Consider the following 26481-nt stretch of genomic DNA (forward strand, 5'->3'; position numbering starts at 1 on the left):
GTCTAAGAATTCTCTGCCCAGCCCCTAATTCTGAATATTGTCTATATTTCTTCCTAAAGTTTTTATAGTTTTACATTTCAGTCTGTGACCCATTTGGAGTTGTGTAAAGTGTGAGACTCATTTTCTTCCTCTGGATGTCCAGGTGTCCCAGCACCATTTGTCACACAGGCCTCTTTCCTCCTGAGTGGCTTTTGCGTCTTTGTCAGAAGTCAGTTGGCCACATCAGTGTGGGTCTGTTTCTGGGCTCTCTGTTCTGTTCCATGGCTCTGTGTGTCTGTTCCTCATTACCTCACTGGCTTGATTTTTGTAGTTGTATAGCAAAGCCTTGCAACCAGGTAGACTGAGTCCTCTTTATTCTTTTATTTTTTTTAATTGTTTTATCCATTTTAGTTTCTTTGCCTTTCTATTTACATTTTAGAATAATCTTACCAGTGTCTACAGAGACTCTTGCTGGAGTTTGGTAGGAATTGAGTTAAACCTGCATATTGGAGGCATCCGCGTTGTCTGCACGTTGTTGTGTTGACCTCCAGAGTTGCCGATTGGTTTATCTTTCCATCAGCAGGGCCTGGCGTGTATTTCCACCTTGGCCAGCCCTGCAGAGACCCTCTCTTTGACTTCGCCAACCTGATGGCAAACACTGGCATTTTGTTCTGTTTTTGCAATACACACATTGAACATTTCCCCCCATTTTCTGCATCTCTTCTTTCTGAATTGCCTTTCCCTTATCCTTTGCTCATTTTTTTTTTTTTTTTAAAGATTTTTTTTATTGGGAAAGGGGAACAGGACTTTACTGGGGAACAGTGTGTACTTCCAGGACTTTTTTCCAAGTCAATGTTGTCCTTTCAGTCTTAGTTGTGGAGGGCGCAGCTCAGCTCCAGGTCCAGTTGCTGCTGCTAGTTGCACGGGGCACTGCCCACCATCCCTTGCGGGAGTCGAGGAATTGAACCGGCAACCTTGTGGTTGAGAGCCCACTGGCCCATGTGGGAATTGAACCGGCAGCCTTCGGAGTTAGGAGCACGGAGCTCTAACCGCCTGAGCCACCGGGCCGGCCCTCCCTTTGCTCATTTTAAAATTGGGATGTCTCTCGTTTTCCTTGCGCTTTATAAAAGCTCTTTCTCGCGTCCAGTTATTCCAGTTATTCTCCATCTCTCGGTCGTGTTTACCGTAGCTGTGGGTTAGGAACCTCTAGTCGGGCAATTGGAGAGAGCGCTCAGTTCTGGGAAGGTTCGTTTCCTGATGATTTTTGAGTAATAATGAGTTAAGTCCCAGTTTCCTCACCTGCAGAACGTGGCCGTGCACACAGCTGAGATGCTGGTTCTGCAGGCAGCAAGGGGAACTAAGGAACTCTAAGTGGAAGGCAAACATGCAAGGATTATCAAGTGAGCACTTCTCCAGGCCCTGTTTTCGCGTCAGCATCTGGTTTTCCTCATGGGGACTCAGACCCGGCATGTCTTTTGGTGTTAGATTCCTAACTTCCTGCAAAACTTGGCAACCGCATGGAAAAACAGCCCTTACGGGGTCTCGGTTTTCCTGGGGTGATGGCAGGCTGCGTTTCCAGTCAGTGTATATCCTCAAGTCTGTCTTGAGTCTTGCACTTTGACCTTATCTGTTGAATAATACACCAGCACGTGACTATGTGTGTGCACTTTCCCAGGTGAACATGCATGGGGGGCAGTGCTGTGGCCTCGCGCCCAGCTCTGTCATGCCTGGGCTGTTTTTGCAAGGGGCACAGTGGCTTAGGGCCACGTGACCTGGGCACCCTGTGGCTCCGCCACTCATTGGCTGTGTGATCCTGGGTAACCTCAGCCTCCCCATATGCAAGTTGGGGCTACAATACCACCTGCTCATGGCGTTGCTGGGAGGAGTAACGGAGCTCAATCAGTGTGATCCACTGTGTGTCAGAATGAGGAATTATGGACACTCTTCTAAAGAAAAGTTTTACAATGAAGACAAATTTGCTTTAAAAATGCCATTTGTAACTGAGTGAGGTCAGCGATCCTTGCCTTGTTTTGCATGAGGAAACATACTTCCAGCAGACTGGGAATTCTCCTGGTTCCAGGCGTAAAGATTTAGGAGTCCTGCCCTGGATGAAAGCAGGACTCAGAGCTAGGTGGACTCAATCCTGGGGGAATTAGGAGTGGCTAGGACCCCAATCCTCAGAGAGTCTCCCCCCAAAGTGGTTCTGCTGTGCCTCCTCTCAAGCTGGTTTTCTCTGGTGTTAAACTTGCAGGCTCTCCCCTGACTGTGGGGTTTTAAAGCCCTCCCAACAGAAGGATGGGAACTTGTTCTCCGATGTGCCCCCTCCCTGTCCCCATACTTGTAAATTGCAGGAGGATAGAAGGAAGAGGCCACAGGAACTTTTCATGTTATCTCAGTATTTTAAGACATGAAGAGCAACTAAAAGGTCAAATCAAAAGTTATTGAACCCCAACAATTCAGATGCTGCCAAGCCGAAGGTGGCACTGTAGTGATACAGCTGGTGTTAGAGAATGCTACCCCGGGCCAGCTCTGCCTCGCTCGCTTCCATTCTTGAAGCCATCAGCTAGCCCTCTGCAGTCGCTCACACTGACAGCCTTGTTCCCTGGCCCGCTCCCTTTCTGCCTGGGCCCTGGGCTCGCTTTGGGGTCAGACGTGGGCGGGCATCTCCCAGGGCTTTGTGCCAGCAGCTGTAACACTCCCTCTAGGAGACGCTGGCCACACCAGCCAGCTGGTTGTGACCAAGGTCTCGCAGGAGCTGGGCCACACACACTGCCCGTCATTGGGGATTCGTGGCATTGCCGCGTGTCTCAGCTCTGTTGCATTGACGTTTCGGGCAGCTTGCAGGTGTGACTCCACCGTCCCTGTGAGGAAGCAGTGTAGTAAGAGGAAGTGCCAGTTAGCCCTGGTGCTTTCCCTTCTTTTTCCCCTTCTGCTTTTGCAGTAGCTGAAGTATGTGTAATTAAATCCTGCTTCATTGTCCCAGCCCACGCCAGTTGATTCCTGTAGTCGCAGAGGAGTGGCTGAGGCCCGCGCTGTCCCATCAATTGAGATCATTTGGGATCAATATCTGGCCCGAGCCTGTCGATGAGGTGAACCCTCAGCACAGATGGGCGGAGCTTGGGGCCTGGGGCTTCCGGTGTCCGACTCTTCAGGGTCTTGTTTCTCTTGTGGATCTTGTAGCTCAGAAGCACTTGGGAAATTTGAGACGGTTGTTATTTATTTGCCCCAAATACTGTCACTTTTTTCACCGGACTCACAGAAACTTGGAAACCTTGCTTGCCTGCCATGAGATTTTTAAAAAACGCCTAGGGGAAATGCACTTCAGACCTGCGCCACCCTGATTGTTGGTAGGAAGGGGACCTTTGTCTTCAGAGTGGGGGCCTCTGGGGTCTGTGCATTCCACTCCAGTAAGTCAGTGGCATGTACTGTGCTGTCTGGGCCCGGCCACTGTCACCCTGACTGACATGACAAACGGCTTGCCTGACTTTGCTTCCTGTGTCGGCCTTACTCTTCTGGGGACAGGTGTTTTGAAAGCATTTGGAGTTTTAAACTCACGATGTCACGCAAGGTGCGATGGTCGACGCTGCCACCTAAGGTCGTAAGGAGCTAAGGGTGACAGCCTCCCGCAACCACCGTGTCAAGTAGGGGCTCTGGGCAGGAGGCTGACGCTGGCCAGGGAGCTGGGCCGCCCGCTACCTCTTCATCCTCACCGGTGTCGTCCCTTTTTCTTTTCTCAAACCATACGTCTCACCTTCCAGCCTTTCTTGCTTAGTTTTTGTTTGTTTAGCGTTTCCTGCCTTTTCAGAATCTCCTCTTCTCTCTTCCCCCTTTTCTTTGTTTTGATTTTCCTGTCTCCCCTTTCAGATCTTTATGCTCTTCTATTTTCATTTTGTCTGGGTATTGTTTTCGGTACTTTCACTTCTTTATACGTTGGCAGGTGCTGAGGTCCTCTAGAGAAGCTGACCGTAATCGCGCGTTATTTTTACCCTGAAATGACTCTTTACGGCATAGTGTATGCAAGTGTTGGGCGGATTCAAATTCAGTGACTGTAACAGGAATGTACCTCCCCCCAGGCTTATTCATTACAAAAAAAATCACATGACAGCATTCAAAGACATTTTAATAAGCACTGTAATCCTATCCCTCATCCAGTCCTCGTCTTTCCCTCTTTTTTCTCTTTAGCTGTGTTCACACTTGTTCTTCTATATGACCATACACGTAATGGTGTCGTCTGCACTTTCCTTTGCTCATAAAATCAGCAGCAGGTTGATGTACTGCTTTCCTCTCTTCACCCAGTAAAACACCAACGTGTGTCAAGCTTTATAGCCCCCATCTTTGTGGCTGCTTAATTCCTTCCCCGCTGCCACTTCCCCTGGGTGCCCCCTCCTCACCACTGGGGACGGCTTGCGGGAAAAGAGGCGCTGGACGTGGTGGGAAGTGCGAGGGCTCGGCTGCCAGCCAGGCTGGGTCCAGGGGTGGCCCTCGATTTACCACATGACACTGGATGAGGTTGTTAAAAGCAGTGTCTCAGGGATCTGATGGCCCGAATGTGGAGTGTCTTGAGCTGAGGACTTTGAACGTCTTGCTTACCATCATAGGAGTGGTTGCTGGCCAGTCAGTGTGCATTTCTGCACAGTCCCTGCCGTAGCAGGTGGGGTGACACCTGGGGTGGGGAAACCGGTCTGAAGCTTGTGTATCTGGTGATTCATGAGGATGTCAGAGATTCCTGTTCTGATTCTGGAGCCAGAGAACAATCTCACAGGATAAGGGTGTCTTTCTCCTCTGAGCTCCCAGACACGTTGAATCCATCGTTCAGCTCATGGAAATCACCTCGGGACTGCACTGCTGCCTGAGCAACCACGTTGCTGGCGCAGGACCTGGGACTGGCTCACTGAGCATTAGCATTTCCTTTTTCTAAATCCAGTAAGTACAGTACCTGTGTCTGAAACTCAACAGCAGTCTGAGTATAGAGGATGCTTCAGTGCCTAACTTTTGTTTTTTCACTATCGTATATTTTGGTAATGACAAAATTGAGGGGACAATGTGGTTTTTTTAAGAGGGAGTGTGTCCACTTTTGACCAATATCTGTGGTTTTGCTTTACAGATTCCCACTGGAAATCCATTATACGAGTCTTACTACAAGCAGGTAAGTTTCACCGGTATCTTTTTGGATGGAACTAGGGAGTGAGGGACCCGGAAAGCCCAGCCTGGAAGCCCCGCCCAGCCTCTGGTCGCTTCTGTTCTCTGGAGTATCAGCCCCAGTCAGTGTGGTGGGTGCTACCTTACCTGCAGTTCCGTTTCCTGAAGCCCCAGCTCAGTGTCTCTCTTCCATTGCAGGTAGACCCAGCGTACACAGGGCGAGTCGGGGCCAGTGAAGCTGCACTTTTTCTAAAGAAGTCTGGACTTTCAGACATTATCCTTGGGAAGGTACATCAAGACCGAGGGTGATTTCTGCGGCTGCCCTTGGGGTCCCCCTGGCAGGTGAAGGCTGTCCTGTGCAGACCCCTCTTCCTAAGGATGGGCCTTCTGGGGAGTGGGCGGGCCACTGACAGCCTCTCAGGGCTCTGATTGGTGGGCCCACATGCTCTGATGGCAGCTATCACCCGCTGCTTGGGTAGCAGACAAGAGGCCTGAGTGCTTAAGGGGTCTTGACAGCTTATGGATTTATGTCGTTTTGTCGGCCTGGGTGTTCTCGGGGCTCTGCCACCAACTGCCTGTGTGCCCTGGGGGGAGGGAGGGCACAGGTCATTCACCTGTTCTGAGTTTGGGGTTGCTCTGGCCTACCATTATGGCCCGTTTACAGCAGTGGCAGCTCCTGTTTTGTGAATAAATGGGTAGTGATCAGTCAGCGGTCGCACTCACAAGCGTTTTTGTGTTTCTGCAGATATGGGACTTGGCTGACCCAGAAGGTAAAGGGTTCTTGGACAAACAGGTATATACACGTATGCTCAGAGCAAGTGGAGGGGCCGGGCCAGAGCCCCCAGGCTGGCCACCTCTGCGCTTCCTTCCTGTTCATGCCACTGACACGTACAATTAGACAGGAGTGCGGCCATCAAATTGTTAAAATGGGAAGGTTTCCTTTTGAAATAAAGGTTTTTTATTTGAATACTTGGAGCCATCTTTCATGGTTAGCGTATCTTTTCATATTTTGTGTGCTTACAATTGATTGAAATGTTTTCAAAACATTTTATTTTGGAATAACTTGAGACTCTCATAGGGTTGCATAAGTAGTTCCGAGTTCCCATGTCTCCTTCCTCAGCTCCCCCAGTGAGAGTAGCTTACGTCAATATGGCACCGTGCTCAGAGCCAGAAGCAACACCCAACCAGAGGCCTTACTCGGAGCTGACGGGTTTTCCATGCACTTCTTTGGGTGTTTTTGGGGTGTGTAGTTCTGTATAATTTTATCACTTGCATAGATTCATGTAAGCACCCCCACAGACAGGACACACATCTGGCCCAGCACCCTGGAGAATCCCCTCCCACTGCCCTTGGAGTCACACTGGAGCCCCTGGCAATCGCTGGGTCCTTCTCCGTCATTGTGTCATTTCAAGAATGTTCTATAAAGGGAAATTTATAGAACTTACAAATGATTTTAAATGGCCATATTTTAATTTAGGTCAGTGTAGTTCTCCCCAAACAACATTCCAGGGGATGTTTTTCCTGGTGACCCACAGCCGTGAGCCGCTGCTCCGCCCTTCCTGAGATTCACGCTGTGTGTCTGCCTGTATCAGGTTCTGAGCAGCCTCGGGGGAAAGAAACCTGGTCATTTTGCCTAATGCAGTCCCCCTAAACTTACTTATATCCCCTTTTCTCTACACTTTACATGAGTGTTTTTTCGACATCAGCTTGAGGAAGGCTGTTTATCTCTTTGGTGACCTTTTTAAAACCGTAATTGTGGTTATCGCTTTGAAGCATTCTATATTCTTGGGTCAGTTGAGCAATTAAATTAGGCGATGCTGCATGAGTCCACTAAGCCTGTGGTGTGGCCATTTCAGGGGTAGAAGGAAGGCGGGGGGAGCCACAGTCACTGATGGCGTCGTTCAGGTCCTTGGTCCCTGCGTGGGAGGTGACGTCCACGTGGGGTCACGGGGGGGTGGGATGGGAGGGTGGAGGATGCTCTGTCCATCGAGACCAAGGGGATCACAGTGAATCCGGGTGTAAGTTCCTAAAGAGCGGTGTCTGTTCCAAACCATATTTAAAAAGTCACGTATATGAACCATAATTCATAATCTTAAACATATTAAGCCTGCTACTTAGAGAGTCTAGCATTTCCTAAGTTTTGGCAGCTCATTATTTTTGAAAACACATTTATTTGAAATTGTACAGCATTCAGAATGCAATGGGCTAAGTCCGTTTTAGCATACCGTGTTTCCCCGAAAGTAAGACCTAGCCGGACCATCAGCTCTAATGTGTCTTTTGGAGCAAAAATTAATGTAAGACCTGGTCTTATATAATTTATTTTACTATAATATAAGACCGGGTATAATATAATATAATATAATATAATATAATATAATATAATATACCAGGTCTTATATTCATTTTTGCTCCCAAAGACGCGTTAGAGCTGATGGTCCGGCTAGGGCTTATTTTCGGGGAAACACAGTATTCATTTAAACAGTATTCCCGGGGTGAGACCAGTTCCACGTGACGCTGTGACTTTCACATAGTCTTCCTGGTGAAGTGAGCTGAAGTCCCTCTTTCCCTGAAGCTTGTTGCCACAACCTCTCTTCTCTGCTGCAGATGGCGGGTAGGATTTACACTTCCCCCTGTTTTGGATTTGCAGGGTTTCTATGTTGCACTGAGACTAGTGGCCTGTGCACAGAGTGGCCACGAAGTCACCTTGAGCAATCTGAATTTGAACATGCCGCCACCTAAATTTGTAAGTGTCAAAATCCTTCAAGTTCACCTTCTAATCCCACCCATCTGTTTAGCTCACACTCTCTTTCTCTCTCCATGTTTTCTCTTTCCCTTTTTTTATTGAGATCAAATTCATATAACCTAAAGTTAGCAATTTTAAAATGAAGAATTCTGTGACATTTCGTGCATTCACAGTATTGTGCAAACATCACCTCTGTCTAGTTCTAGAACATTTTCATCACCCCAAAAGGAAACCCTGTACCCATTAAGTAATCACTCCCCGTTTCCCTCATCTCCCGCCCCTCGCAGCCACTGCTCTGCTTTCTGTCTCTGGATTTGCCCGTTCTGAACATTTCATGGAACCATACATCTGGCTTCTTTCACTCAGCATAATGTAAGGGATTGTCCAGCTGCGGCGCGTGGCAGCGCTTCATTCCTTTTCACGGCTGAAGAAGGTTGCGTTGTGTAGCCCAGCCCATTGTGTTTAATCTGTTCATCTGCCAGTGGACATAATAATTGATGTGCACGGATTTGTTTGCACACCTCTTTTCACTTCTTTGGGGTGCATACCTACGAGAAGAGTTGCTGGCTCCTACGTTCATTCTGGGTGTAACTTTTTGAGGTCGTCCCCAGTTTTGAAAACACTTTGAAATGTGTATCCTTTCTTGAAACACGTCCTCCTGTAATTTAATTCTGTGTGAGCCACAACAGAATGTTTCTCTCTTTTTCCCAGCACGACACCAGCAGCCCTTTGATGGTCACGCCGCCTTCTGCAGAGGCCCATTGGGCTGTGAGGGTAAGTGACAGGGGTGGTACCCCTCGGCTGTCCTTCACGTGCAGTTGTTTTTGGCCATTACAATGCTACTCCAAAGATTTCACAGACCGGTTATATTACCTGCTGTCTCCGAGTGAGTGTACCACAGCATTGGGATGAAATACTTTTTCAAATGAAAGTCTTTGAAATAGCTGTGGCCTTATACTATAGCTGGGTGTTGCCTACGAAGGCAGTCAGCTAAATTTCAGGCATTGTATTCTGAAAGTTTTACAGTTGAAATCTTGCATTTCTAGTCATGTTCTGTGGTTTGTGCTGCTTGAGTTGGTTAATCAGAATAGAGGAGATATTGTGAGAATTCACAAGAGCTCCAGCGTGCTTTGGCTCCTTCTCTCATTTTCGGCTAGTTCACGTGGTATCCTTCCCTTTCTGATGCTCTTGTTGCTTTTTGAAAAGCTTCTCTCGGCGCATAAACTTTTTAAGAAAGAGATGTTAGGACTAGAAGGCAGTGTTACTGCTTCGAGAAAGAAAAAAAAAAAGAGTGTTGTCTTCTAGTAAGTGTAGCATTTCTCCTAAGGGAGCCCCAGATGGGGAGCCCTCTTCCCTCCCACCCACTCTGCGGGGATTGTTGCATTCCTCATTTTTATTTGGCTTAAATGTCGCCGTTAATAACAGTCTTGCCACAAAATAAAGACCACACTCCCCGCCAAGTGCTTCTGGCCTGTTTTTACGCAGTTGGTCTGTTCCCTCCTTGGAAGGGTTATGATGGGGGCGTCTGTGTGGGGACAGAGCAGGAGGCCACTCATGTGACCAAGGAGTGGTGAAGTTGCCTCCGTGAGCGATGGAGCAGTTTGCCAGTCGTGATCACAGTAGCAAAGGGCTTGTTTTCTTTGTCCATCGTCCAGTTGCACAGTGCCTACTTTGAAAAAGGGCTGCTTTGTTGTGGAAAACGGCACCAAAGAGATCTTATTCCTTAAACCGTTCTGGCCCCTTTCGGGCGGGGGCCTCGTGGAGGCCTCCCTTGCCGAGGGGAGTCAGGGCAGGCATGGCGCTGGGATGGGTCGGCTGTTTTCAGGGGAGATGCCATTCAGAGAACCAGTGACACACCTGAGGTGCCAAGTCTTTTTCTCTGTTGTGAAAGTTCCTGGACTCCTCAGAGCTCCCTGTCAGCGAGCCTGACAGATGAGCGGGAGAAGCCCAGACGCTCCAAGCAGCCGTAGGGTGTTGGGGTTCTTAGCGCTCACAGCGACTCCTGTGTGTAGTGACTGGGCTTCTTGTTTCTGTTTGTTTGTTTGTCACATAAAGCTCACCATCTTAACCATTTTTAAGTGTCCAATTCAGTGGCATTAAGTACATTCACATTGTTGTGCAGCCATCACACCATCCACCTCCAGACTGAAACTCTGTCCCCAGTAAACACTAACTCCCATCCCCCTCCCCCAGCCCCTGGCGCCCACCATCTACTTCCTGTCTCTGTGAGTTGGATCTCTCTAGGGACCTCATTATTAGTGGAGTCAGACAGTATTTGTTCATGGATTCTGGCTTATTTCCCTCAGCATGGTGTCCTCCAAGCTCGCCCATGCTGTGGCATATGTCAGAATCTTTGATAATTCCCTTGTATGGATAGAGCACGTTTTGCTTCTCTGTTCTTACGTGGATGGCCGCTTGTTGAGGGTGTTTAACTAGGGCGCCCAGTGGCTCCAGCATGTGGTTAGCGTGGGTGGTGAGGTGTCTGCCAGCCCCTAGTTCCCCTCGCCTCGGGCTCTGTATCCGTAGGTGGCAGATTGCAGGCCCCCAGCCCAGACCCTCCTCACCAACAGCCCCCTTTGCACGCTGCCCACATGTCATATCTCACAGCCGCTGCTCTGTAAGTCCTGCCCAGACTTTCACTCTGTTCATGAGGCACTTTTATTATTTATTCTTTTACTGGTATACACAGAGGACTTAGTAGCTTGAAGCTGATTTGGATAATTAGTTGCTCAGTCTTTGGTTTATTTTTACATTTGATTCTTTAGTTCTGTAGCATGATCCCCAGTTTTAGTTCTTTGTCTTAAAGAACTTTTGCTGTAGCAGGTAGGTGGAGTAACCTTTGTCTCCCAGGCAGCCCCTATGGCCAGGTCCTGTCTTTCCTGTTGACCTTGGCTGCCAGATCCGTGGGCCGGAGAGCAGTTTCCTTTAGGGCATCAGTTCCCTCGAGCAGCTGTAAGACCATCCTGTGCATTTAGGAAAGGCTGGGGGTGGGGTGGGGGGGCCCTCGCCTGCTTCCAGTCACAGCTCACTTGGAACTCTCCCACAGGCCCACGTTTGTACTCACTCAGACTGTTTCTAACTAGGTGGAAGAAAAGGCGAAATTCGATGGAATTTTTGAAAGCCTGTTACCCATCAATGGCTTGCTTTCTGGGGACAAAGTCAAGCCCGTCCTCATGAACTCAAAGCTGCCTCTTGATGTCCTGGGCAGGGTAAGTGGTTCCCTCCCCTCCTGCAAGGCCACTGAATTCTGCCGGCCCTGTGCCCGCTCTCCACAGACACTCACTAGGCTTTACGCCCAACCGCGCTCCAACAGGGGAGCCAACGTGGTTAGAGCAATTGCTGCAGCCAGGCTGGCTCGGCCTCACGGGTACGGCTCATGGATGCTCCCCACTTGTGGGAAGGTGCTGTATGGCCCATCGCACACGTGGCGGGGCAGCCTCAGAAGTGAACTCACTGCCTGGGGCCCAGGGATGGGCAGAGGTGGGACTTGAACCCAGACCTGGGAATCTCCCCCTCTCCATTGTGTTTCCAGGGAGAGGTATGGTAGCTTATGTTATAGCTTTTTTTTTCTTTTCAGTTTTTAATTTTTTTCTGCCTTAAGGTAAAGGTACTTTCAATCCTGCAAGTTCAGAAAAAATTTTATGTGTTTCCTTTAAAAACCAAAAAGTCTCAGTTTTGGTCCAAGTAAAAATACAAGATTTTTTGACCCAGTTTTCTATCCCCGACTGTTTTCCCTTTACTGAGGTTTGTGGTAGGGCCCTGGTGTTTGCTCTGTGCGCAAAGCCTGGTTCCACATGGCTGTCTCTGTGCTGAGTTCCCTGCTCCAGACTCGGGATGGTTGTTATGTGTGTGTGGGTGGGATCGCCGTGACTCGGCAGATGCCAGCCTAGAGCAGGAGGACCGAGAGTGGCCCTTGCTGCCCCCGGCCCCTGCGGGCACTGCCAGTGGGACGGGCCTTGTGCTGAGCTCTGGGAAGATGGGGATGAAGTTAGAGACAGTCCAGGAGGTCGAATAAATAAGTGATGGTTAAGATCCTCATAATTATTTTTCGAGGACTTAGTATGTGCCAGGCCCTGTTCTATGGCTTTGCATGAATGAAGTCATTGAATATTTATTTGCAACCACCTGTTCCGCATGGTGTCTCCCCCGTTTTCCAGATGAGGAAACGGGGGTCTTCAGAGTGTCTGGTAAGTCACCCAGGGTTGCACAGAGAAGGGAATGAGGTCCTGGCTAGTCCCCAGCGCCCAGGACACCCCACAAAGAACCTTGGGCACTGGTCCGGCCCCATGTCAGTGGGGAAGCCCTGGGCATGGGGAAGAGTGGAGGCAGGAAGGCCTGTTCCTGTCCAGCGACACCCCCCTCCACCTTCCCCCACACATATGCTATATCTTTGGGAAAGTGACTCTCCAGAGCCTTTGCTTCCTAAATGGAAAAGAGACATAAAGCACAGCCGGGTACCGAGCACCTTTAAAAGGGCCTTCCATACCTTGAGGGGGCTGGGGACAGTTTGGTGTCCCTAGAGGTCAAGGTGGAGTCCCAGGAGGCTGGGCTGGGGTGCAGGGCCTGCTAAGGGCACTAGAGGCTCTGTGCCAGGAGGAGGGGCAGGGACTGGATGCTGCTAGCAGGACAGGGTGGGCTCAGAGTTCATTCTAGACCAGTCCCTTTGGTAACCCTGGGGACAGGCCTAGAGGCAGGGAGGCCAGTTGGAGGCTCTGGAGTGTTCGAGAGACCTGAGTCAAGGACATGGCATGGTGGAGAGGAGGACTCACACGAGAAATGTCCCTGGGCTGAAGTCCCTGGTGATTGATGATGGTGGGAAGGGAAACCAGCATGTGAAGCATCTCAGGTAGACCCCTGGGTGACGCGTAGCTTGGGCACTGGTGCCGTGCCCAGTATTGGCCTCGTCAGGCTGGCTGGCTTGTCTGGGGAGCTGACTTGGGTCAGAAAGCTGGTGCCTTGATTGTGCTTTAGAAAACTTGGCACGCAGCCTTTTTCTAGGATCCCATGCCTGCCTGCCTGGTCTTCCGGTGCTCGGTGGGTCTAGCACAGTCCACGGTACCTGCTTCACGACCCAATGACGGGAGAAATGAGACACCACAGACCTGCTCAGTCACATGCCCATGGCCTTGTGCATGAAGAATGGGGCGGGGGCTAATGGGTATGTGTGAGTGTGTTGGGGTGTCTTGTGTCCAGAGCAACACCTGTGCCAAAACCAAACCATCTTCACTAGGATTTCTTTGTGAGACGATGAAGAAAAAGTCGGGGTGGATGTGATCATAGTCGTGAACATTTGTTAGAGAAAATGGCCATAATGTGTCAGAAAGGATCTTGGAACTGACAGTACTTCATTGGGGGATTTTTTTTTCAGAGAACCCACAGACTGGTTCTTAATGCATTTTTGATTGCCTCATTTTACCTCGGGCATGCACTCAGAATCTGAATTCAGGTGGGCTCACTTGCTGCACACGGGCTCTTACCCCTCAGTAAGGCTTGGGACCTCCCCCCCACCCATAATTCTTGGTACTTCACCCTCAGTAAGCCATGCATGGTACCTCCCCCCTAGGAAGCCTTAGTACTCGCTGCCCCCCAGTATTCCTTGGTACCTCCCCCAGTAAGCCTTGGTACTCCCTGCCCTTTGGTACCCCCCCCTTAAGCCTCAGTACCTCCCACCCACCCATAATTCTTGGTACTTCCCTCCCAGTAAGCCATGAATGATACCCCCCCCTCGTAAGCCTCAGTACTCCCCCCATTATTCCTTGGTAACTCTCCCAGTAAGCCTTGGTTCTCTCCCCCCATCCCTCATAAGCCTCAGTACCTCCTACCAGTAAGCCTCAGTACCTCCCCAGTAAGCCTCAGTACCTCCCCCAGTAAGCCTCAGTACCTCCCCCACTAAGCCTCAGTACCTCCCCCAGTAAGCCTCAGTACCTCCTACCAGTAAGCCTCAGTACCTCTCTCAGTAAGCCTCAGTACCTCCCCCAGTAAGCCTCAGTACCTCCCCCAGTAAGCCTCAGTACCTCCCCCAGTAAGCCTCAGTACTTCCCCCAGTAAGCCTCAGTACTTCTCTCAGTAAGCCTCAGTACCTCCCCCAGTAAGCCTCAGTACCTCCCCCAGTAAGCCTCAGTACCTCCCCCCCAGTAAGCCTCAGTACTTCTCTCAGTAAGCCTCAGTACCTCCCCCAGTAAGCCTCAGTACCTCCTACCAGTAAGCCTCAGTACCTCCCCCAGTAAGCCTCAGTACCTCCCCCAGTAAGCCTCAGTACCTCCTACCAGTAAGCCTCAGTACTTCCCCCAGTAAGCCTCAGTACTTCTCTCAGTAAGCCTCAGTACCTCCCCCAGTAAGCCTCAGTACCTCCTACCAGTAAGCCTCAGTACCTCCTACCAGTAAGCCTCAGTACCTCCCCCAGTAAGCCTCAGTACCTCCCCCAGTAAGCCTCAGTACCTCCTACCAGTAAGCCTCAGTACTTCCCCCAGTAAGCCTCAGTACTTCTCTCAGTAAGCCTCAGTACCTCCCCCAGTAAGCCTCAGTACCTCCTACCAGTAAGCCTCAGTACCTCCCCCAGTAAGCCTCAGTACCTCCCCCAGTAAGCCTCAGTACCTCCCCCAGTAAGCCTCAGTACCTCCCCCAGTAAGCCTCAGTTCCTCATACCAGTAAGCCTCAGTACTTCTCTCAGTAAGCCTCAGTACCTCCCCCAGTAAGCTTCGGTACTCCCCACCCTCCACTAAGCTTTGGTACCTCCCCAAGTAAGCTTTGATTCTACCCCCTTAAGTCTTGGTATCTCCCCCACTCCAGTAAGCCTTGGTACTTCCCCCCAGTAAGCCCTGCTGCTCTTTCCCTTGCAGGTCTGGGACCTCAGTGACATTGACAAGGACGGACACCTGGACAGAGATGAGTTTGCTGTGGTAGGTCCCCGCTGTGGTAGGTCCCCGCTGTGTCTCTCTCCCCGTTCTGCTAAGGAAGGGGAGGGTGCGGGGAGGGGGGATTCTGGACTCGTTTTTTCTCCTTTAATTTTTAAAAAGTGTTTGTTTAGACATAATTTGAATTTAAAGAAAAATTGCAATAATACAGAGAATTTTTCTGAATAACTTTCGCTCAGATTCCCCAGTGTTACTATTTTAGTACATTGCTTAACTCCCTCCCTCCCTCTCTATGAGAGTATGTCTGTGTATGCACCAGTGAACTTTTCCTTTGAACCATTTTGGAGTAAGTTGTAGCTGTGATAGCTTTTAATCCCAAAATACTTCAATGTGTGTTTCCTGAAACGAGGGAATTCTCTTCCATAACCACTGTCCAATTCAAAAATCAGGAAATTAACATTGACATTGTTTAATTTATTATGGTAATCTATTATAGGTTATAGCTTACATTGTATATATTATTATATCTATTATGTCATCTATTATCTAATCTAAGGATATCATTCAGATTTTTCCAGTTGTCCCCAAAACGTCCCTTGTAGTTAAGAGACTCCAGCCTGGTTTGTTACGTTCCATAGCCCTGTCTCTTTTGTGTCCTCTAATCTGGGGACGCTCTGTGTGTGTCATGGCCATTTGAAGAGTGCATTGTGTAGTGTTCCTTGGTGTGGGCCTGTCTGCTGTTTTCCTCTGATGATCCAAGCTGTGCACTGTTGTGGTGGCAGGACCTCATGGAGGTGACAGGAGTTCTCCTGGGGCACACAGCATCCATAGGACACTTGAGGTCTTATACGTCATTACCACGGTGGCAGCCTTGATCGCCATCAGGGTGGAGGCTGGGGTTTCTCCTGCTGCTACTCGTCCCCTTTGTGCTCAGTCTCTTGTGGGAGGCACGTGGAGACTGGGCACGCTGTTGCCTGTCTGATTCTTACCCGCTGCTTCTCCTGGGAGTCTCGCCTGCATATTGGGATTCTGGTGGTTTCAGGTGGTGATCTGTAATTCTGTCATTCCTTGCACATTCTCTAGCTGGCCTTCTACCGTCAGGAATTTGTTTGTTTCAGAGCGCACTCATGGATGCGTCCTCTGCTCCACTGTCTATAATCCTTCACTGGTGTGACTTATTTTGCCCAGTGGGAGCTCCTCCAGCTGGCTCCTTTGTCCTTTGGTCACATCCTATCATTCTCTGACCAGTTACTTCCTTGTGGCACTCCTAGCTGCCCCATAGGTTCCCTGCCCAGCCCTGTATCAGCCCTTTCTCCAGGGAGCCCTGGGCCTTGTAGTGGAGAATGGCGTTGGAAACCAGAATCTGGCCCCTGGGGTACCGCCTGCTCCCCAGCCTTCCCAGCAGATAGAGCTGGGAAGTAGGTGTGTGTGTACATGTGCCCCCCAGGTACCCTAGCACACCAACATCTGCTCCCCATGCCCGAGCCCAAGTCCTCGCACCCTATTCTTTTAGTGACAGCAGTGCAGCTAGCTGTGTGTAGATCAGGGCTCTTCCGTCCTATGGGCCACCTTCCCATGGAGCTGCCCAACCCACCCACCTTTTCAGCTGCCCAGGGGGTTGGGCTGACCTCCCCCCGTGCATGCCCTCCTCATCCTGGGCCACTGTCAGTCTGTCCCTCCTCTTCCTCCTGCCCCCCCACCTCATGTCCATGTTGGACCTTTCTCTCCCTTTCATGGGATTTACTTCTTGTTCCATGAAATCTCAAACAAACAAAAACAAAAACAAATGGAATGAAGTAGCCCCTGTAGTTAAGGACAACACTAATAAATAGTAATTAAGTTCAACCAAACAAAAACAAAAATAAAAACCCCAACTGTGAATTATGTGGGAATACCCAAGCAATAAAAAAATGATGAAACAACTGTATTCGTGATACATCTTCTGTTCTGGAATTTTGAACATCTTTAAAATGTGATTTTTGCAACATGTACATGAATTTAGGTTTCTTATTATCTTTCCTATGTGTGTAAAACCTTTGAGATTTTAAACTTCTAGGTTAAATCTAAACCATTTTCCAAGGGAATTATAAATTTCTCTTACCATTCCCTCCATAAACTGACACCCAACAGTACTCGATTGTGTTTTTCCCCACCTATCAACTCTGTTCTGCCTTTTCACTTGGAGCGTTTTCCGTGTTTCTCCATCATCCTGTTGTTTTTACTGGTTGTCCGTTTCTTTTTGTGGTAAAATATACATAGCATAAAATTTACCATCTTAACTGTTTTAAGTGTCCAGATCAGTGGCATTAAGTGTGATCACATTGTTGTGCAGCCGTCACCACCATCCACAGCTCTCTCCATTTTGCAAAGCTGAAGCGCTGTCCACATGAAACACTAACTCCCCGTCTCCCAGCCCTTCATTATTTATTTGTTATATTCCTGTTGACTGCACTTGACTTAAGGTGTTCATATCATTGATCTGCTCTGAGGGTGGTCCCAGGACCAGGGTGATCGTTCCAGCGTGAAACTGGAAGGGGCCTCTCCTCACGGCCTCACGAGCCCTGTTTCCCCTTTTGTGTTTTATCATTTCTCGTCCCGTCGGCCAAGATTTATGCTCTTTTATAAATGGGTCTTAGAATCATGTCGTTTTTGTGTTTCTTTTCAGCACTAACTGGGTGTAACATTTTGTAGAGATTTTTAGTAAGCTGCTGGTGTTAACGGTCTGTTGTCTATGCAGACAGCAACTTAAAGAATACCGTGTTTCCCCGAAAATAAGCCCTAGCCGGACCATCAGCTCTCATGTGTCTTTTGGAGCAAAAGTTAATAAAAGACCTGGTGTTATGTTATGTTATGTTATGTTATGTTATGTTATGTTATGTTATGTTATGTTATGTTATGTTATGTTATGTTATGTTATGTTATGTTATGTTATGTTATGTTATGTTATGTTATGTTATGTAAGACCTGGTTTTATATTATAGTAAAATAAGACCGGGTCTGATATTAATTTTTGCTCCAAAAGACGCATTCGAGCGGATGGTCCGGCTAGGGCTTATTTTCGGTGAACCAGGGTAGTTTGAAGTGGTGAGGATTGTAATTATGGTTTGGTTTTGTTACAGTTTAAAACAAACTTTTAAATCCTTGTTTTAGACAAAGTTTCTTTTCTCTACCTGCCTCAAACAGGGGAGCGTCCTCAGCACAGCACACGTTTTTCTGTAGTTTTCTGTATCTCTGGAATATCTTGAAGCCACACAGCTCGCGAGTGTCTTTAGATTTCCAAATTCCAGTGCTTTGGAAGTTGTCAGCCCTGGAGCCAGTGTCCCTCCTGTGACGGGACATGTATGGAGTCTGGCATGATTGAATTCCTTTTGTACTCATTCAGCCTCATGTGGTTAAACAAATGTCTTGCAAAATCCTGCTTTGGAAGCATAGCTCATCAGAAGAGGTTTATTTGTACTCGTTCCGCTTGGAAGCAACCTCTGAAAGAGCGTTCTTTGTCTCATCACTATAGCCCCTGCTAGAGCTGCCCCCTGCCCATCCGCGACTTGGCCTGGCCACCTGAACACGATTCCTTTTTGTTGTTACAGGCAATGCACTTGGTGTACCGCGCCCTCGAGAAGGAGCCAGTGCCCTCCATCCTGCCCCCAGCCCTCATCCCACCCTCCAAGAGAAAGAAGACAGTGTTCCCGGGCGCTGTGCCCGTCCTGCCCGCCAGCCCCCCACCCAAGGACAGCCTCCGCTCCACGCCTTCCCACGGCAGCGTCAGCAGCTTGAACAGCACAGGAAGCTTGTCTCCCAAGCACAGCATCAAGCAAACACAGGTACAGTGCCCTCTGTGTGTGGGGTCCCTTCTTGGAGCAGCTGTTTTCGGGTGTAGAGCCCCAGCTTGATGTTTCTTGGGAGCAAGTAATTTGTTACCCCAAAAAGGCAACGTTTGTGATTAAATTAAAAATATCTGTGACAGGCATTTTAGTCCATTTGGGCTGTCGTAACAGAATACTGTAGACTGGGGGGGCTTATAAACAACAGACAATTATGTCTCACAGTTTGGGCAGCTGGAAGTTCAAGATCAAGGCATGGGCAGCTTGCGCACCTGGTGAGGGCTTCCTGGTTCACAGGCAGCCGTCTTCTAGCTGTGTCCTCACTTGGCGGAAGGGGCAAGGGCACTCCCTGGGTTCTCTTATAAGGGCACTAATCCCATTCGTGAGGGCTCCACCCTCATGGCCTGCTCCTCCCAAAGGCCCCATTCCTAATACCGTCACATGGCGGGGGTAGGATTTCAACACGTGAATTTGGGGGGCACATACATGCAGTCCATAGCAGCAGGGGTTCAGAATTAACTTTCTCATTCACTTGTGCAGAAATACCACCCTTCCTCAGACACGTAGCAAATCCCCTCTCCTCTCGCCTCTGGCCCTCCTGTCAGAGGGGCATCCCCAGACCTCACCGTGACACCTCGCATCATGAGCTTCCACTCATGGGGCACCCCGTTGGGGGGCCTGGTGTGACCACACCATTACCCAGCACAGCCCATGTCCTGCCTACCCAGCCCTTCTCCTCCATCTATCCCGAAGTTTACACATACACGCGCACGCACGCACGCACACACCAGCTTCAGGAGAGCAGAGTTAGTTCTTGGTTATAACCTCACCATCTAGAATAATTTCTGGTACTTTGCTCAGCAAATGTGTATTGAATGATCAGGTGAGTGAGAGAGGCATCCATCTCATGTCAGGAGGACATGTGGGGGTTCAGAGTTTCCGCACAGTAGCATCTTACATATCAAAAAGATGGCTCTTGTTCTGGCAAATGCAGCATCTTTATAAAAGGGCACCTGTGAGATTGTCTAAAACACACAAGAACATGAATGTGAGTGACATCTGGAATCACGTTTCGTTTTCTGCCTCATCTGCGGCTTCAAACGCAAAGCAATGAATGTGACAAGAAGGCGAGCTGGCACCACCACGCAACTTCAGAATATGATATAAGTGAAAATGAGCAGTGCACAATCAGACATTGATTTCTCTTGCTTGTGATATTTGTAAAGTTAACCATCTGACTTAGGAGGCTCATTTTCAAGGAGCTCAGAGAACACATCACACCCTAGAGGAAACAAAAATAGAGCAGGTGATTTGACCACAAGGCTAGCACAGCTCCTGTCAGTGCCTTGGCCAGGTGGAGGGCGTGGCCCCAGGTGTTCTCTCTGATTGGCGTTAACCTGATTTCCGTGGCTGTCTGCTAAGAAGCCCCGTGTCTAGACAGCGCAGCCTCGGCATCTTCAGCAGCTCTCCAGCTATGCCCAGCATGTCCTGGGGGTCCTAGGGGCTGCCACAGTGACCCTGCGATAGGCTCCTGCCCTCCGTAGGGAGGCAGACAATAAGTAAATCAATAAACTAAGGTAGGTCTGACAGCCATGAGAAAGCAGGACAGGGCCTGGCCTGGAAGTGTCTGGGTGAGGAGCCTGCATGGTCCTGCAGACGAGGCCAGCTGGACGGCCACTGATGGCCACCAAGCTGTGCCAGGGCTCTGAAGTGGGAGTGGTTGGTGTGTTGGAGAAACAGGGAGAAGGCTGGGGCAGGGTGAGCCAGGGGACAGCAGGGTGGGGACCGAGAGAGAGGGAGAGGCCAGGCACTGAGGTCTGCATAAGCTGTTGCTTTCCAAGACGACCCAGCGCCCCCTTGAGTCTGCAGAATTCTTGTTAAGAGCTCTTAGTAAGCACCGTAGGCTAGGTTAGTGGTGATGTGTTTTCCTTCAAGGAAGCAAGTGGGGCTGAAGTTGCTGATGGCCTCAGGTTGACCAGCCTCATCCAGACCCCAGGAGTATGCTGCCGCCCCCCACCCCCAACTAGACTGATGTTAGCAGTGGCCACTATTGGGGTCAGAGGTGGGGTGGGAGGGTGTGCCGCCTTCACCATGAATAGGGGCAGCTCGTAGAATCACAGACGTGAGAACGGGGACCTACAATTGACTTGCTCCCTCTCCTCCACTTTTTTCATCTCCAGGCCAGCAATGTCCTGTCTGCCCCCACCTGCTGCCTCAAGGTCAAGGGCTGCCTGGTCCTGGCCTCGTGGCCAGGTGTGGGGTAAAGCCCCTTCTAACCACCAAGGTCTGTTCCTGTTCACTGGGGGCCTGTAGCAACTGTGTCAGCCTTAAAGCCAGTCTGTTCCGGGAGACCCAGCTCCAAGGGGAGGTCTGTCTCATGTAGATTTGTAGCCAAGCAGGCATTGGGGTTTTGCTGCTGACGGACACCAGTACCCCAGAAATCAGGCAGCAAGGTCATTCTGTTTGCACAGCAAATGTTAGGACTCTTGTTGTAATTTCTTGGGACTCATGGGACACAGAAAGCATTCTCTCCCTCAGCTCAGCCTGTCTGACCTGCTGTTACTTCTTCCTTGGTTTCTTAGCATCTGAGGTTTAACTCGCTCCAGCCATTTGACTTACGACAGCAAGCCTCTTTTTCATTAGAGCTCCTGTATGTATGTCTCTGACGCTTCTACAGCAGACGGGAAGAGTAATGTGACAAGTAGAACTCAGTTCTCGCTTGCTGCCTGAATTCTTGCTGCCAGAGCCCTTGCCTTTCACATTGGTCCATAGATTATGATTAGTTTTCTGATCAATTCCTTGCTGTACTCAGTCGTTCTATTTCCTGCCTGAAACACCAAACTGAAACATTCTGGGTAACGTGGCACCCTAGCTTCTCAACCTCGCTTTCTGGATTCCTGGTGCTCAGGTCAGGATCCCGCTCGACTTGGATAATGAGGGAGATCGTTCAGGAAAAGCAGATGAGGAGAAACGTCTCTAGAAAAAGGGGCATTGATGCTATGGAACCTGGCGCCATGAGAGCACCGAAGGTCAAATTTGACACATCCAGAGTTAGCAATCAATTAGCCCAAGGGGCCTTATAGACCCCGAATTAGAAGGTACATGGGCCCTGGTGGACCCTCTGTGGCATTTGCCCTTCTTAAGTAAACTTGAACAGGTGGTGTGAGAGGCCAAGCTCCGTCTGCCAGAGTAGCACCCTTCTTTGAGGGTGTTGGGGTGCTCATCGGAGGCTCCCCATCAGTGCTGTGTGCACGCCAGCACCTCATAGGAGGCTACTGTGTCACAGGGAATTGGGGCAGGGACAAAGAAGGATGGAGTGCAGAATCCTGGTATTGTGGGCACTGAGACTCCCCTGGCAGCTACCAGAAAGCATTTATAGACGGAAGACAACAGACCAGGAAGGCTGGAGTGGGAGCCGGGCTGGTTCTCAGGAGCTGGGTCTTCCAAAATGGGCGGTGAGCAGGGTTTTGCTCAGCACACTCGAAGCCCCTCCTGGAAGGTCGCCAGCATGTCCCAGGCGGTGGGGGGTGGAAGGGCCATTGGCACATGGACCTGCTGGGTCTTTATGTCCCTTTCAGCACCAGCAGACTGGGTGCTGCGCTGCAGTGCAAAGAGGTGCAGGCTGGCCGCTGGGCGAGATGGACCGATCAGCATTCACTTTTCTCAGCCTCAGTGTCCCTGCTTACAGAGCCGGGATCCTGTCTTCCCCCGGCTCCTGGAGTCCTGAGGACAGTTTTCTGCTAACATGCACGTGAAAGCACTTTCGTCGTGCATATTTGTAGGTGATGAAAAGCTTGAGGATGAACCGTTTTAAAACTCCCTTTCAGCCAACGGTGAACTGGGTGGTGCCAGTAGCAGACAAGATGCGCTTTGACGAGATATTCCTGAAGACCGACCTGGACCTGGATGGCTATGTCAGCGGCCTGGAGGTGAAGGAGATCTTCATGCACTCTGGCCTCACTCAGAACCTTCTAGCACACATATGGTAAGGGCGGGTAGACGGACGTCTGCTCCTTGGTATTCGGGCCTCGCTGTGTGTGTAATGATGGCTGTGAGTGGCTCACAGGGGCCATGTGGAAATGAGGCTGTGCTGTGTGAAGGGCCGGAGGGGTGTCATTAGGGACCTGGGGGTCAGGCCACCTCCCCAGCCCTGCACTGGCTGCCTTGCCTGCCCCGTACTTTATTCTTGCCAGGGAGATAGGAGCTGAGCGACGCACACGTGTAAAAGCCCATACCTCGTGTTCCGTGCATGTCAGTTCACTCTTCTTCAACAGGAAGATCTGTCTGGACCCTCTAGAGAGCTCTGGGGTGACCTGCTTGAACGGCCGGACCCGTTCTTACTGGTGGTAATGCTGACTCGAGCAGGAGGTCCAGCCTTGGCCACAGACAGTTGGGGTGGAGGCACTCAGCCGTGCCCTCTCTGGGGGAGTGTGCCCCTGGACAGTGGGGGTACGGCCCTAGGCAGGTCAGTGGCTCGGCTCCTGGGGGAGGGCCGGGTCAAGGAGCAGGCTCCACCCCCACTTCCCTTGGGGGCTAGGCAGACCCATCTTCACTCACTGGAGTGGCTCCTTTTGTCACTGGCCAGTGGTGGAAGTCACTTCCTAGTTTTGTCCTCGGAGCCCTGGGCTTTCACTAGGGCGTTGTAAGAAGAGAATTCCCATGTAATTCTGGAAAGGCGAGCCCTCCAAGTAGAGCAGTGAGTTAGTACTGTACTGAGCAGTAATTCACAGATGTCCATGTTGTGAGGTGAAGCCCTGCCCTCAAAAGTGGGCTGAGGGAGTGCATGACGCCCTAAGTCAGTCACCAAGGCAGCTGGGGGACGCCTGCCCACAGCCCCTTCAGATTTAGTTCCCCCTTTAAGAAACCAGTAAAACAGTCCCCTTTATCACCTGAAATGGACAAACGTGGAATTCAAAGGTAGCGACATGATGCCCCGATCTTCAAATGAAGCAACAGTGCAAGGGAAGTAATTTATAACATACATCTCAACCTGTAAGTGGCATAACTACATGTAAATGACACTGAAATCATGAACATGCTTGGATCACAGAAGGAGCGCAGAGGATTGCGTACAGGGAGTGGGGGGAAAGGCAGACAGAGCGAGCTCTAGAGTCACCACTAGAAAGTGAAACGACAGACAGTCTAGATTTGTGTGCAGGTGGCCCAGGGAAAGGGAACATAACTGAAGGGGAGAGAACAGGACAAGAGGGGTCGCAGGGGGAAATGGGGCCTAGGCCTTTCCCCAAGTAGCATCTGGCACCTGCCCAGGCAGCGTGGTGTCAAGATGGGTGTGGACGCTGACAGAGCGTCTGCACGTGGCCTTGGAGCCCAAGATCCTTGAGAGACTCGGAGGCAGGGGAGGGGCTAGAGAGAAGAGGCAGCAGCCGGAGCTGCTGTGGGTGCGCTGGGTGTGTGGCAGGACTGGCCCTCGTGGGCAGAGCCACGAGAAGTAATCACAGTGTGAAATTGTGCCCCTGAACTGTGACAAGAACAAAGCCGTTTTTAAACCAGCTTTTATCCATGACTTCTGGCAGGTCTCCACTCCCCCCGCAGCCCTGTTCACTGACACTGTTCTTAGGCCTGAGTGTTCAGCGTTTCCAGCTCTCTTTGCTGCGCATTAGGAGATGGTCTTGCTGTTTCTGCAGGTGACGCGCAGTGGGAAAAACTGTTGAATAGGCAGTGAGTGGAGGGAAGATGTTTCTCACGGACGTGGAGGCTGAGTCTTTGTCATACGAGGCTTCCCTTCCCGTAGCGGCCGACTCCCAGTTCCCAAGGGTGTCGAGTTGCTGCCTTGCTTGTCTGCCAGGACATCACAAGGCCACTTGGGCAGCTACACCCCTGCAGGGAGGGTTTGTCCTGGGCAGTACCGCCATCCCCTCATGATGACAACCCTAAATGCTGCTGCCGTCATCCCTTGAAAACCAGCAGCCCAAGCTTTCCGCTGACGCCGGCTGCAGGAACCAGCTAGAGATCTGCGTGTGCACTTGGCCCAGCTTCCATTTCCATGGAGATTGCTGCTCCGTCCTAGACCATTGTGTCTACCACCCACACGTGGTAGAGCCAGGAGGGAGCCCCCGACAGCCCCTCCTTGGCCAGCCTCTGGGCACGATGCTCAGGTGGGGGCCAAGACTGTTCCCCAGAGCTGAATGTTCAGTAGAAAAGGCATTGCATTGTGGCCAGTTGTTTTTATCGTCCATTTTTACAAGAATGGGTTCCATGACTGGTACTCATTGCTCGGGCTGAATCCTGAATCCGATGTCTGTGATATGTAATTAGCATCCCCACGTTTCTCCCAGGGCTCTGGCCGATACGAGGCAAACGGGGAAGTTAAGCAAAGACCAATTCGCGTTAGCTATGTATTTCATTCAGCAGAAGGTCAGTAAAGGCATCGACCCTCCTCAGGTCCTCTCACCGGACATGGTCCCACCCTCAGAGAGAGGCACCCCGGTTCCGGTGAGTAGCCACTGGTGCACCCCCGTTGTGTTCATGTCGTTGCCACAGTCCGCCACCAGGTGGCGCTGGCGTTCCGTGAGCCTTCCGCAGGGGCCCTGGGTTGTCTGGACGCCCAGATAGTTCTCAGGGTGGGGGATCGATGGATGATTTTACCTCTCGTTCTAAGACCTACTAGTCCATGCTGTGTAGTAAAGTCAGTGTGGTATAATAACTCATGATGCTGTGTCTGAATTTGGTTTCAGGACAGCTCAAGTTCTCTTGGATCTGGGGAGTTCACTGGTGTGAAGGAACTCGATGATATCAGTCAAGAGATCGCCCAGCTACAAAGGTGCGTGAATAGGGCAGCGCTCTCCCTTCTGACTCTCACACAAACCCTACTCCAGGTGCTATTGGCAGTGTTGGAGGCTTTGGAAACACCTGGAAAGTTGACCGTCACAAGTTTGTTCAGCAAAAGCGAAGGGACACTGATTCCCCTGAGTTCCCAAAGTGGCTTACCAAGCTTGAGTCTGTAAGTCCTCAGAGCCGGTGTGGTGTGCGGGGTCTCAGGCAGCACCAACACCTCCCCCGCCCCAAAGGCTTTGTTATCTCTGACACAAAGCAGCAGAGTTTCAGGGGGTCAGTTAACAGCTTAGGACCAACAGCTGAACTGTGAGAGGGGCCTCTCGTCCAGCTCTCCAGCTCCACTCCCTGTACTCACTGCCTCGGTTTCCCCACGTGTGAACGAGGGCTTTGGAAGGGTGTCTGCACTCTCGGAGTCAGGCTTAGAAAAAGTGTCCACTTCCTGTGTGCCCCTGTGATCCTTACCAGAGTAGCATCCCCTTTCCAGTTAATTCTGGGGGGCGGGCGCACTCTCCTTACTTTGGGGCACTGAGCAGAAGGGCCAGAGGCGCTTTGCCCTCCGTGGGAAAGAGCACTTATTTGCTTGAAAATGAAAATAGCAGTACTTTGCCAGAGCGCTCACAGCTGGGCACCCTCAGTGCAGCAGGGCCCTGAAAAGCAAGGGCAGGTCAGACGTCTGGTGGGAGCAGTTAGGTGGGTTACAAAGCCTCAGCCTTGGCTGCCTGTGGAAGCCAAGCGGCCCCCTTCACGGTCAGCCCAGAGGATGGCCTCCAATCTGTTGCTGGCTCCGGGGGCCATGTCTTCCAAAGCAGAGGTCAGCACGGGCAGCCTGGCAAGGCCAAGAGTGTCTGTGAAGATGGAGGCCAGTGTCCTAGAGCCCGCGTGGGCTGTTAGACAGGACTGCAGGTGGAGGAGGAAAGGGGCCTATGACGCAGGGACACAGGGCACCAGTGTCCAAGTCAGGCCAGGGGAGCATCTGCAGATGTGCAGCCTCTGGCAGCAGGGAGTGTTTTCCCTGCGAAGGTGAGAGGCAGGTGTGTGCAGGAGGCCGGGCCTGGAGCAGCCCCCAGCTGGCAGCTTTGCGAGGGACCCAGGAGGCTGTTACTGATGGAGGCGTGGAGACACGCCTCTCCCCTTGCAGTGTGATCCAGTC

At 50.7% G+C, this 26481-nt stretch overlaps 1 protein-coding gene across 16 annotated transcripts in view; it reads left to right on the plus strand.

The window, feature by feature from the left end:
* EPS15L1 (epidermal growth factor receptor pathway substrate 15 like 1) overlaps nt 1–26481 on the plus strand; it is an 89792-nt gene that overhangs the window by 16297 nt on the left and 47014 nt on the right. For 14 of the 16 annotated variants that reach the window (XM_019736823.3, XM_074337982.2, XM_019736828.3 and 11 more), the window contains exons 2-12: nt 5084–5125; nt 5317–5406; nt 5864–5911; nt 7766–7861; nt 8573–8635; nt 10945–11070; nt 14701–14760; nt 18303–18536; nt 22364–22521; nt 24833–24989; nt 25232–25317. In XM_019736823.3, coding sequence (XP_019592382.2) covers nt 5084–5125; nt 5317–5406; nt 5864–5911; nt 7766–7861; nt 8573–8635; nt 10945–11070; nt 14701–14760; nt 18303–18536; nt 22364–22521; nt 24833–24989; nt 25232–25317 — 1160 coding nt within the window. The remainder of the gene's footprint in view (nt 1–5083; nt 5126–5316; nt 5407–5863; nt 5912–7765; nt 7862–8572; nt 8636–10944; nt 11071–14700; nt 14761–18302; nt 18537–22363; nt 22522–24832; nt 24990–25231; nt 25318–26481) is intronic. The other 2 variants (XM_074337990.2, XM_074337987.2) reach the window with 1 other exon arrangement.

The sequence above is a fragment of the Rhinolophus sinicus genome, chromosome 15 (genome assembly GCF_057876585.1).
Source record: "Rhinolophus sinicus isolate RSI-liver-muscle chromosome 15, RSI-T2T, whole genome shotgun sequence".
NCBI classification, from domain to species: domain Eukaryota; kingdom Metazoa; phylum Chordata; class Mammalia; order Chiroptera; family Rhinolophidae; genus Rhinolophus; species Rhinolophus sinicus.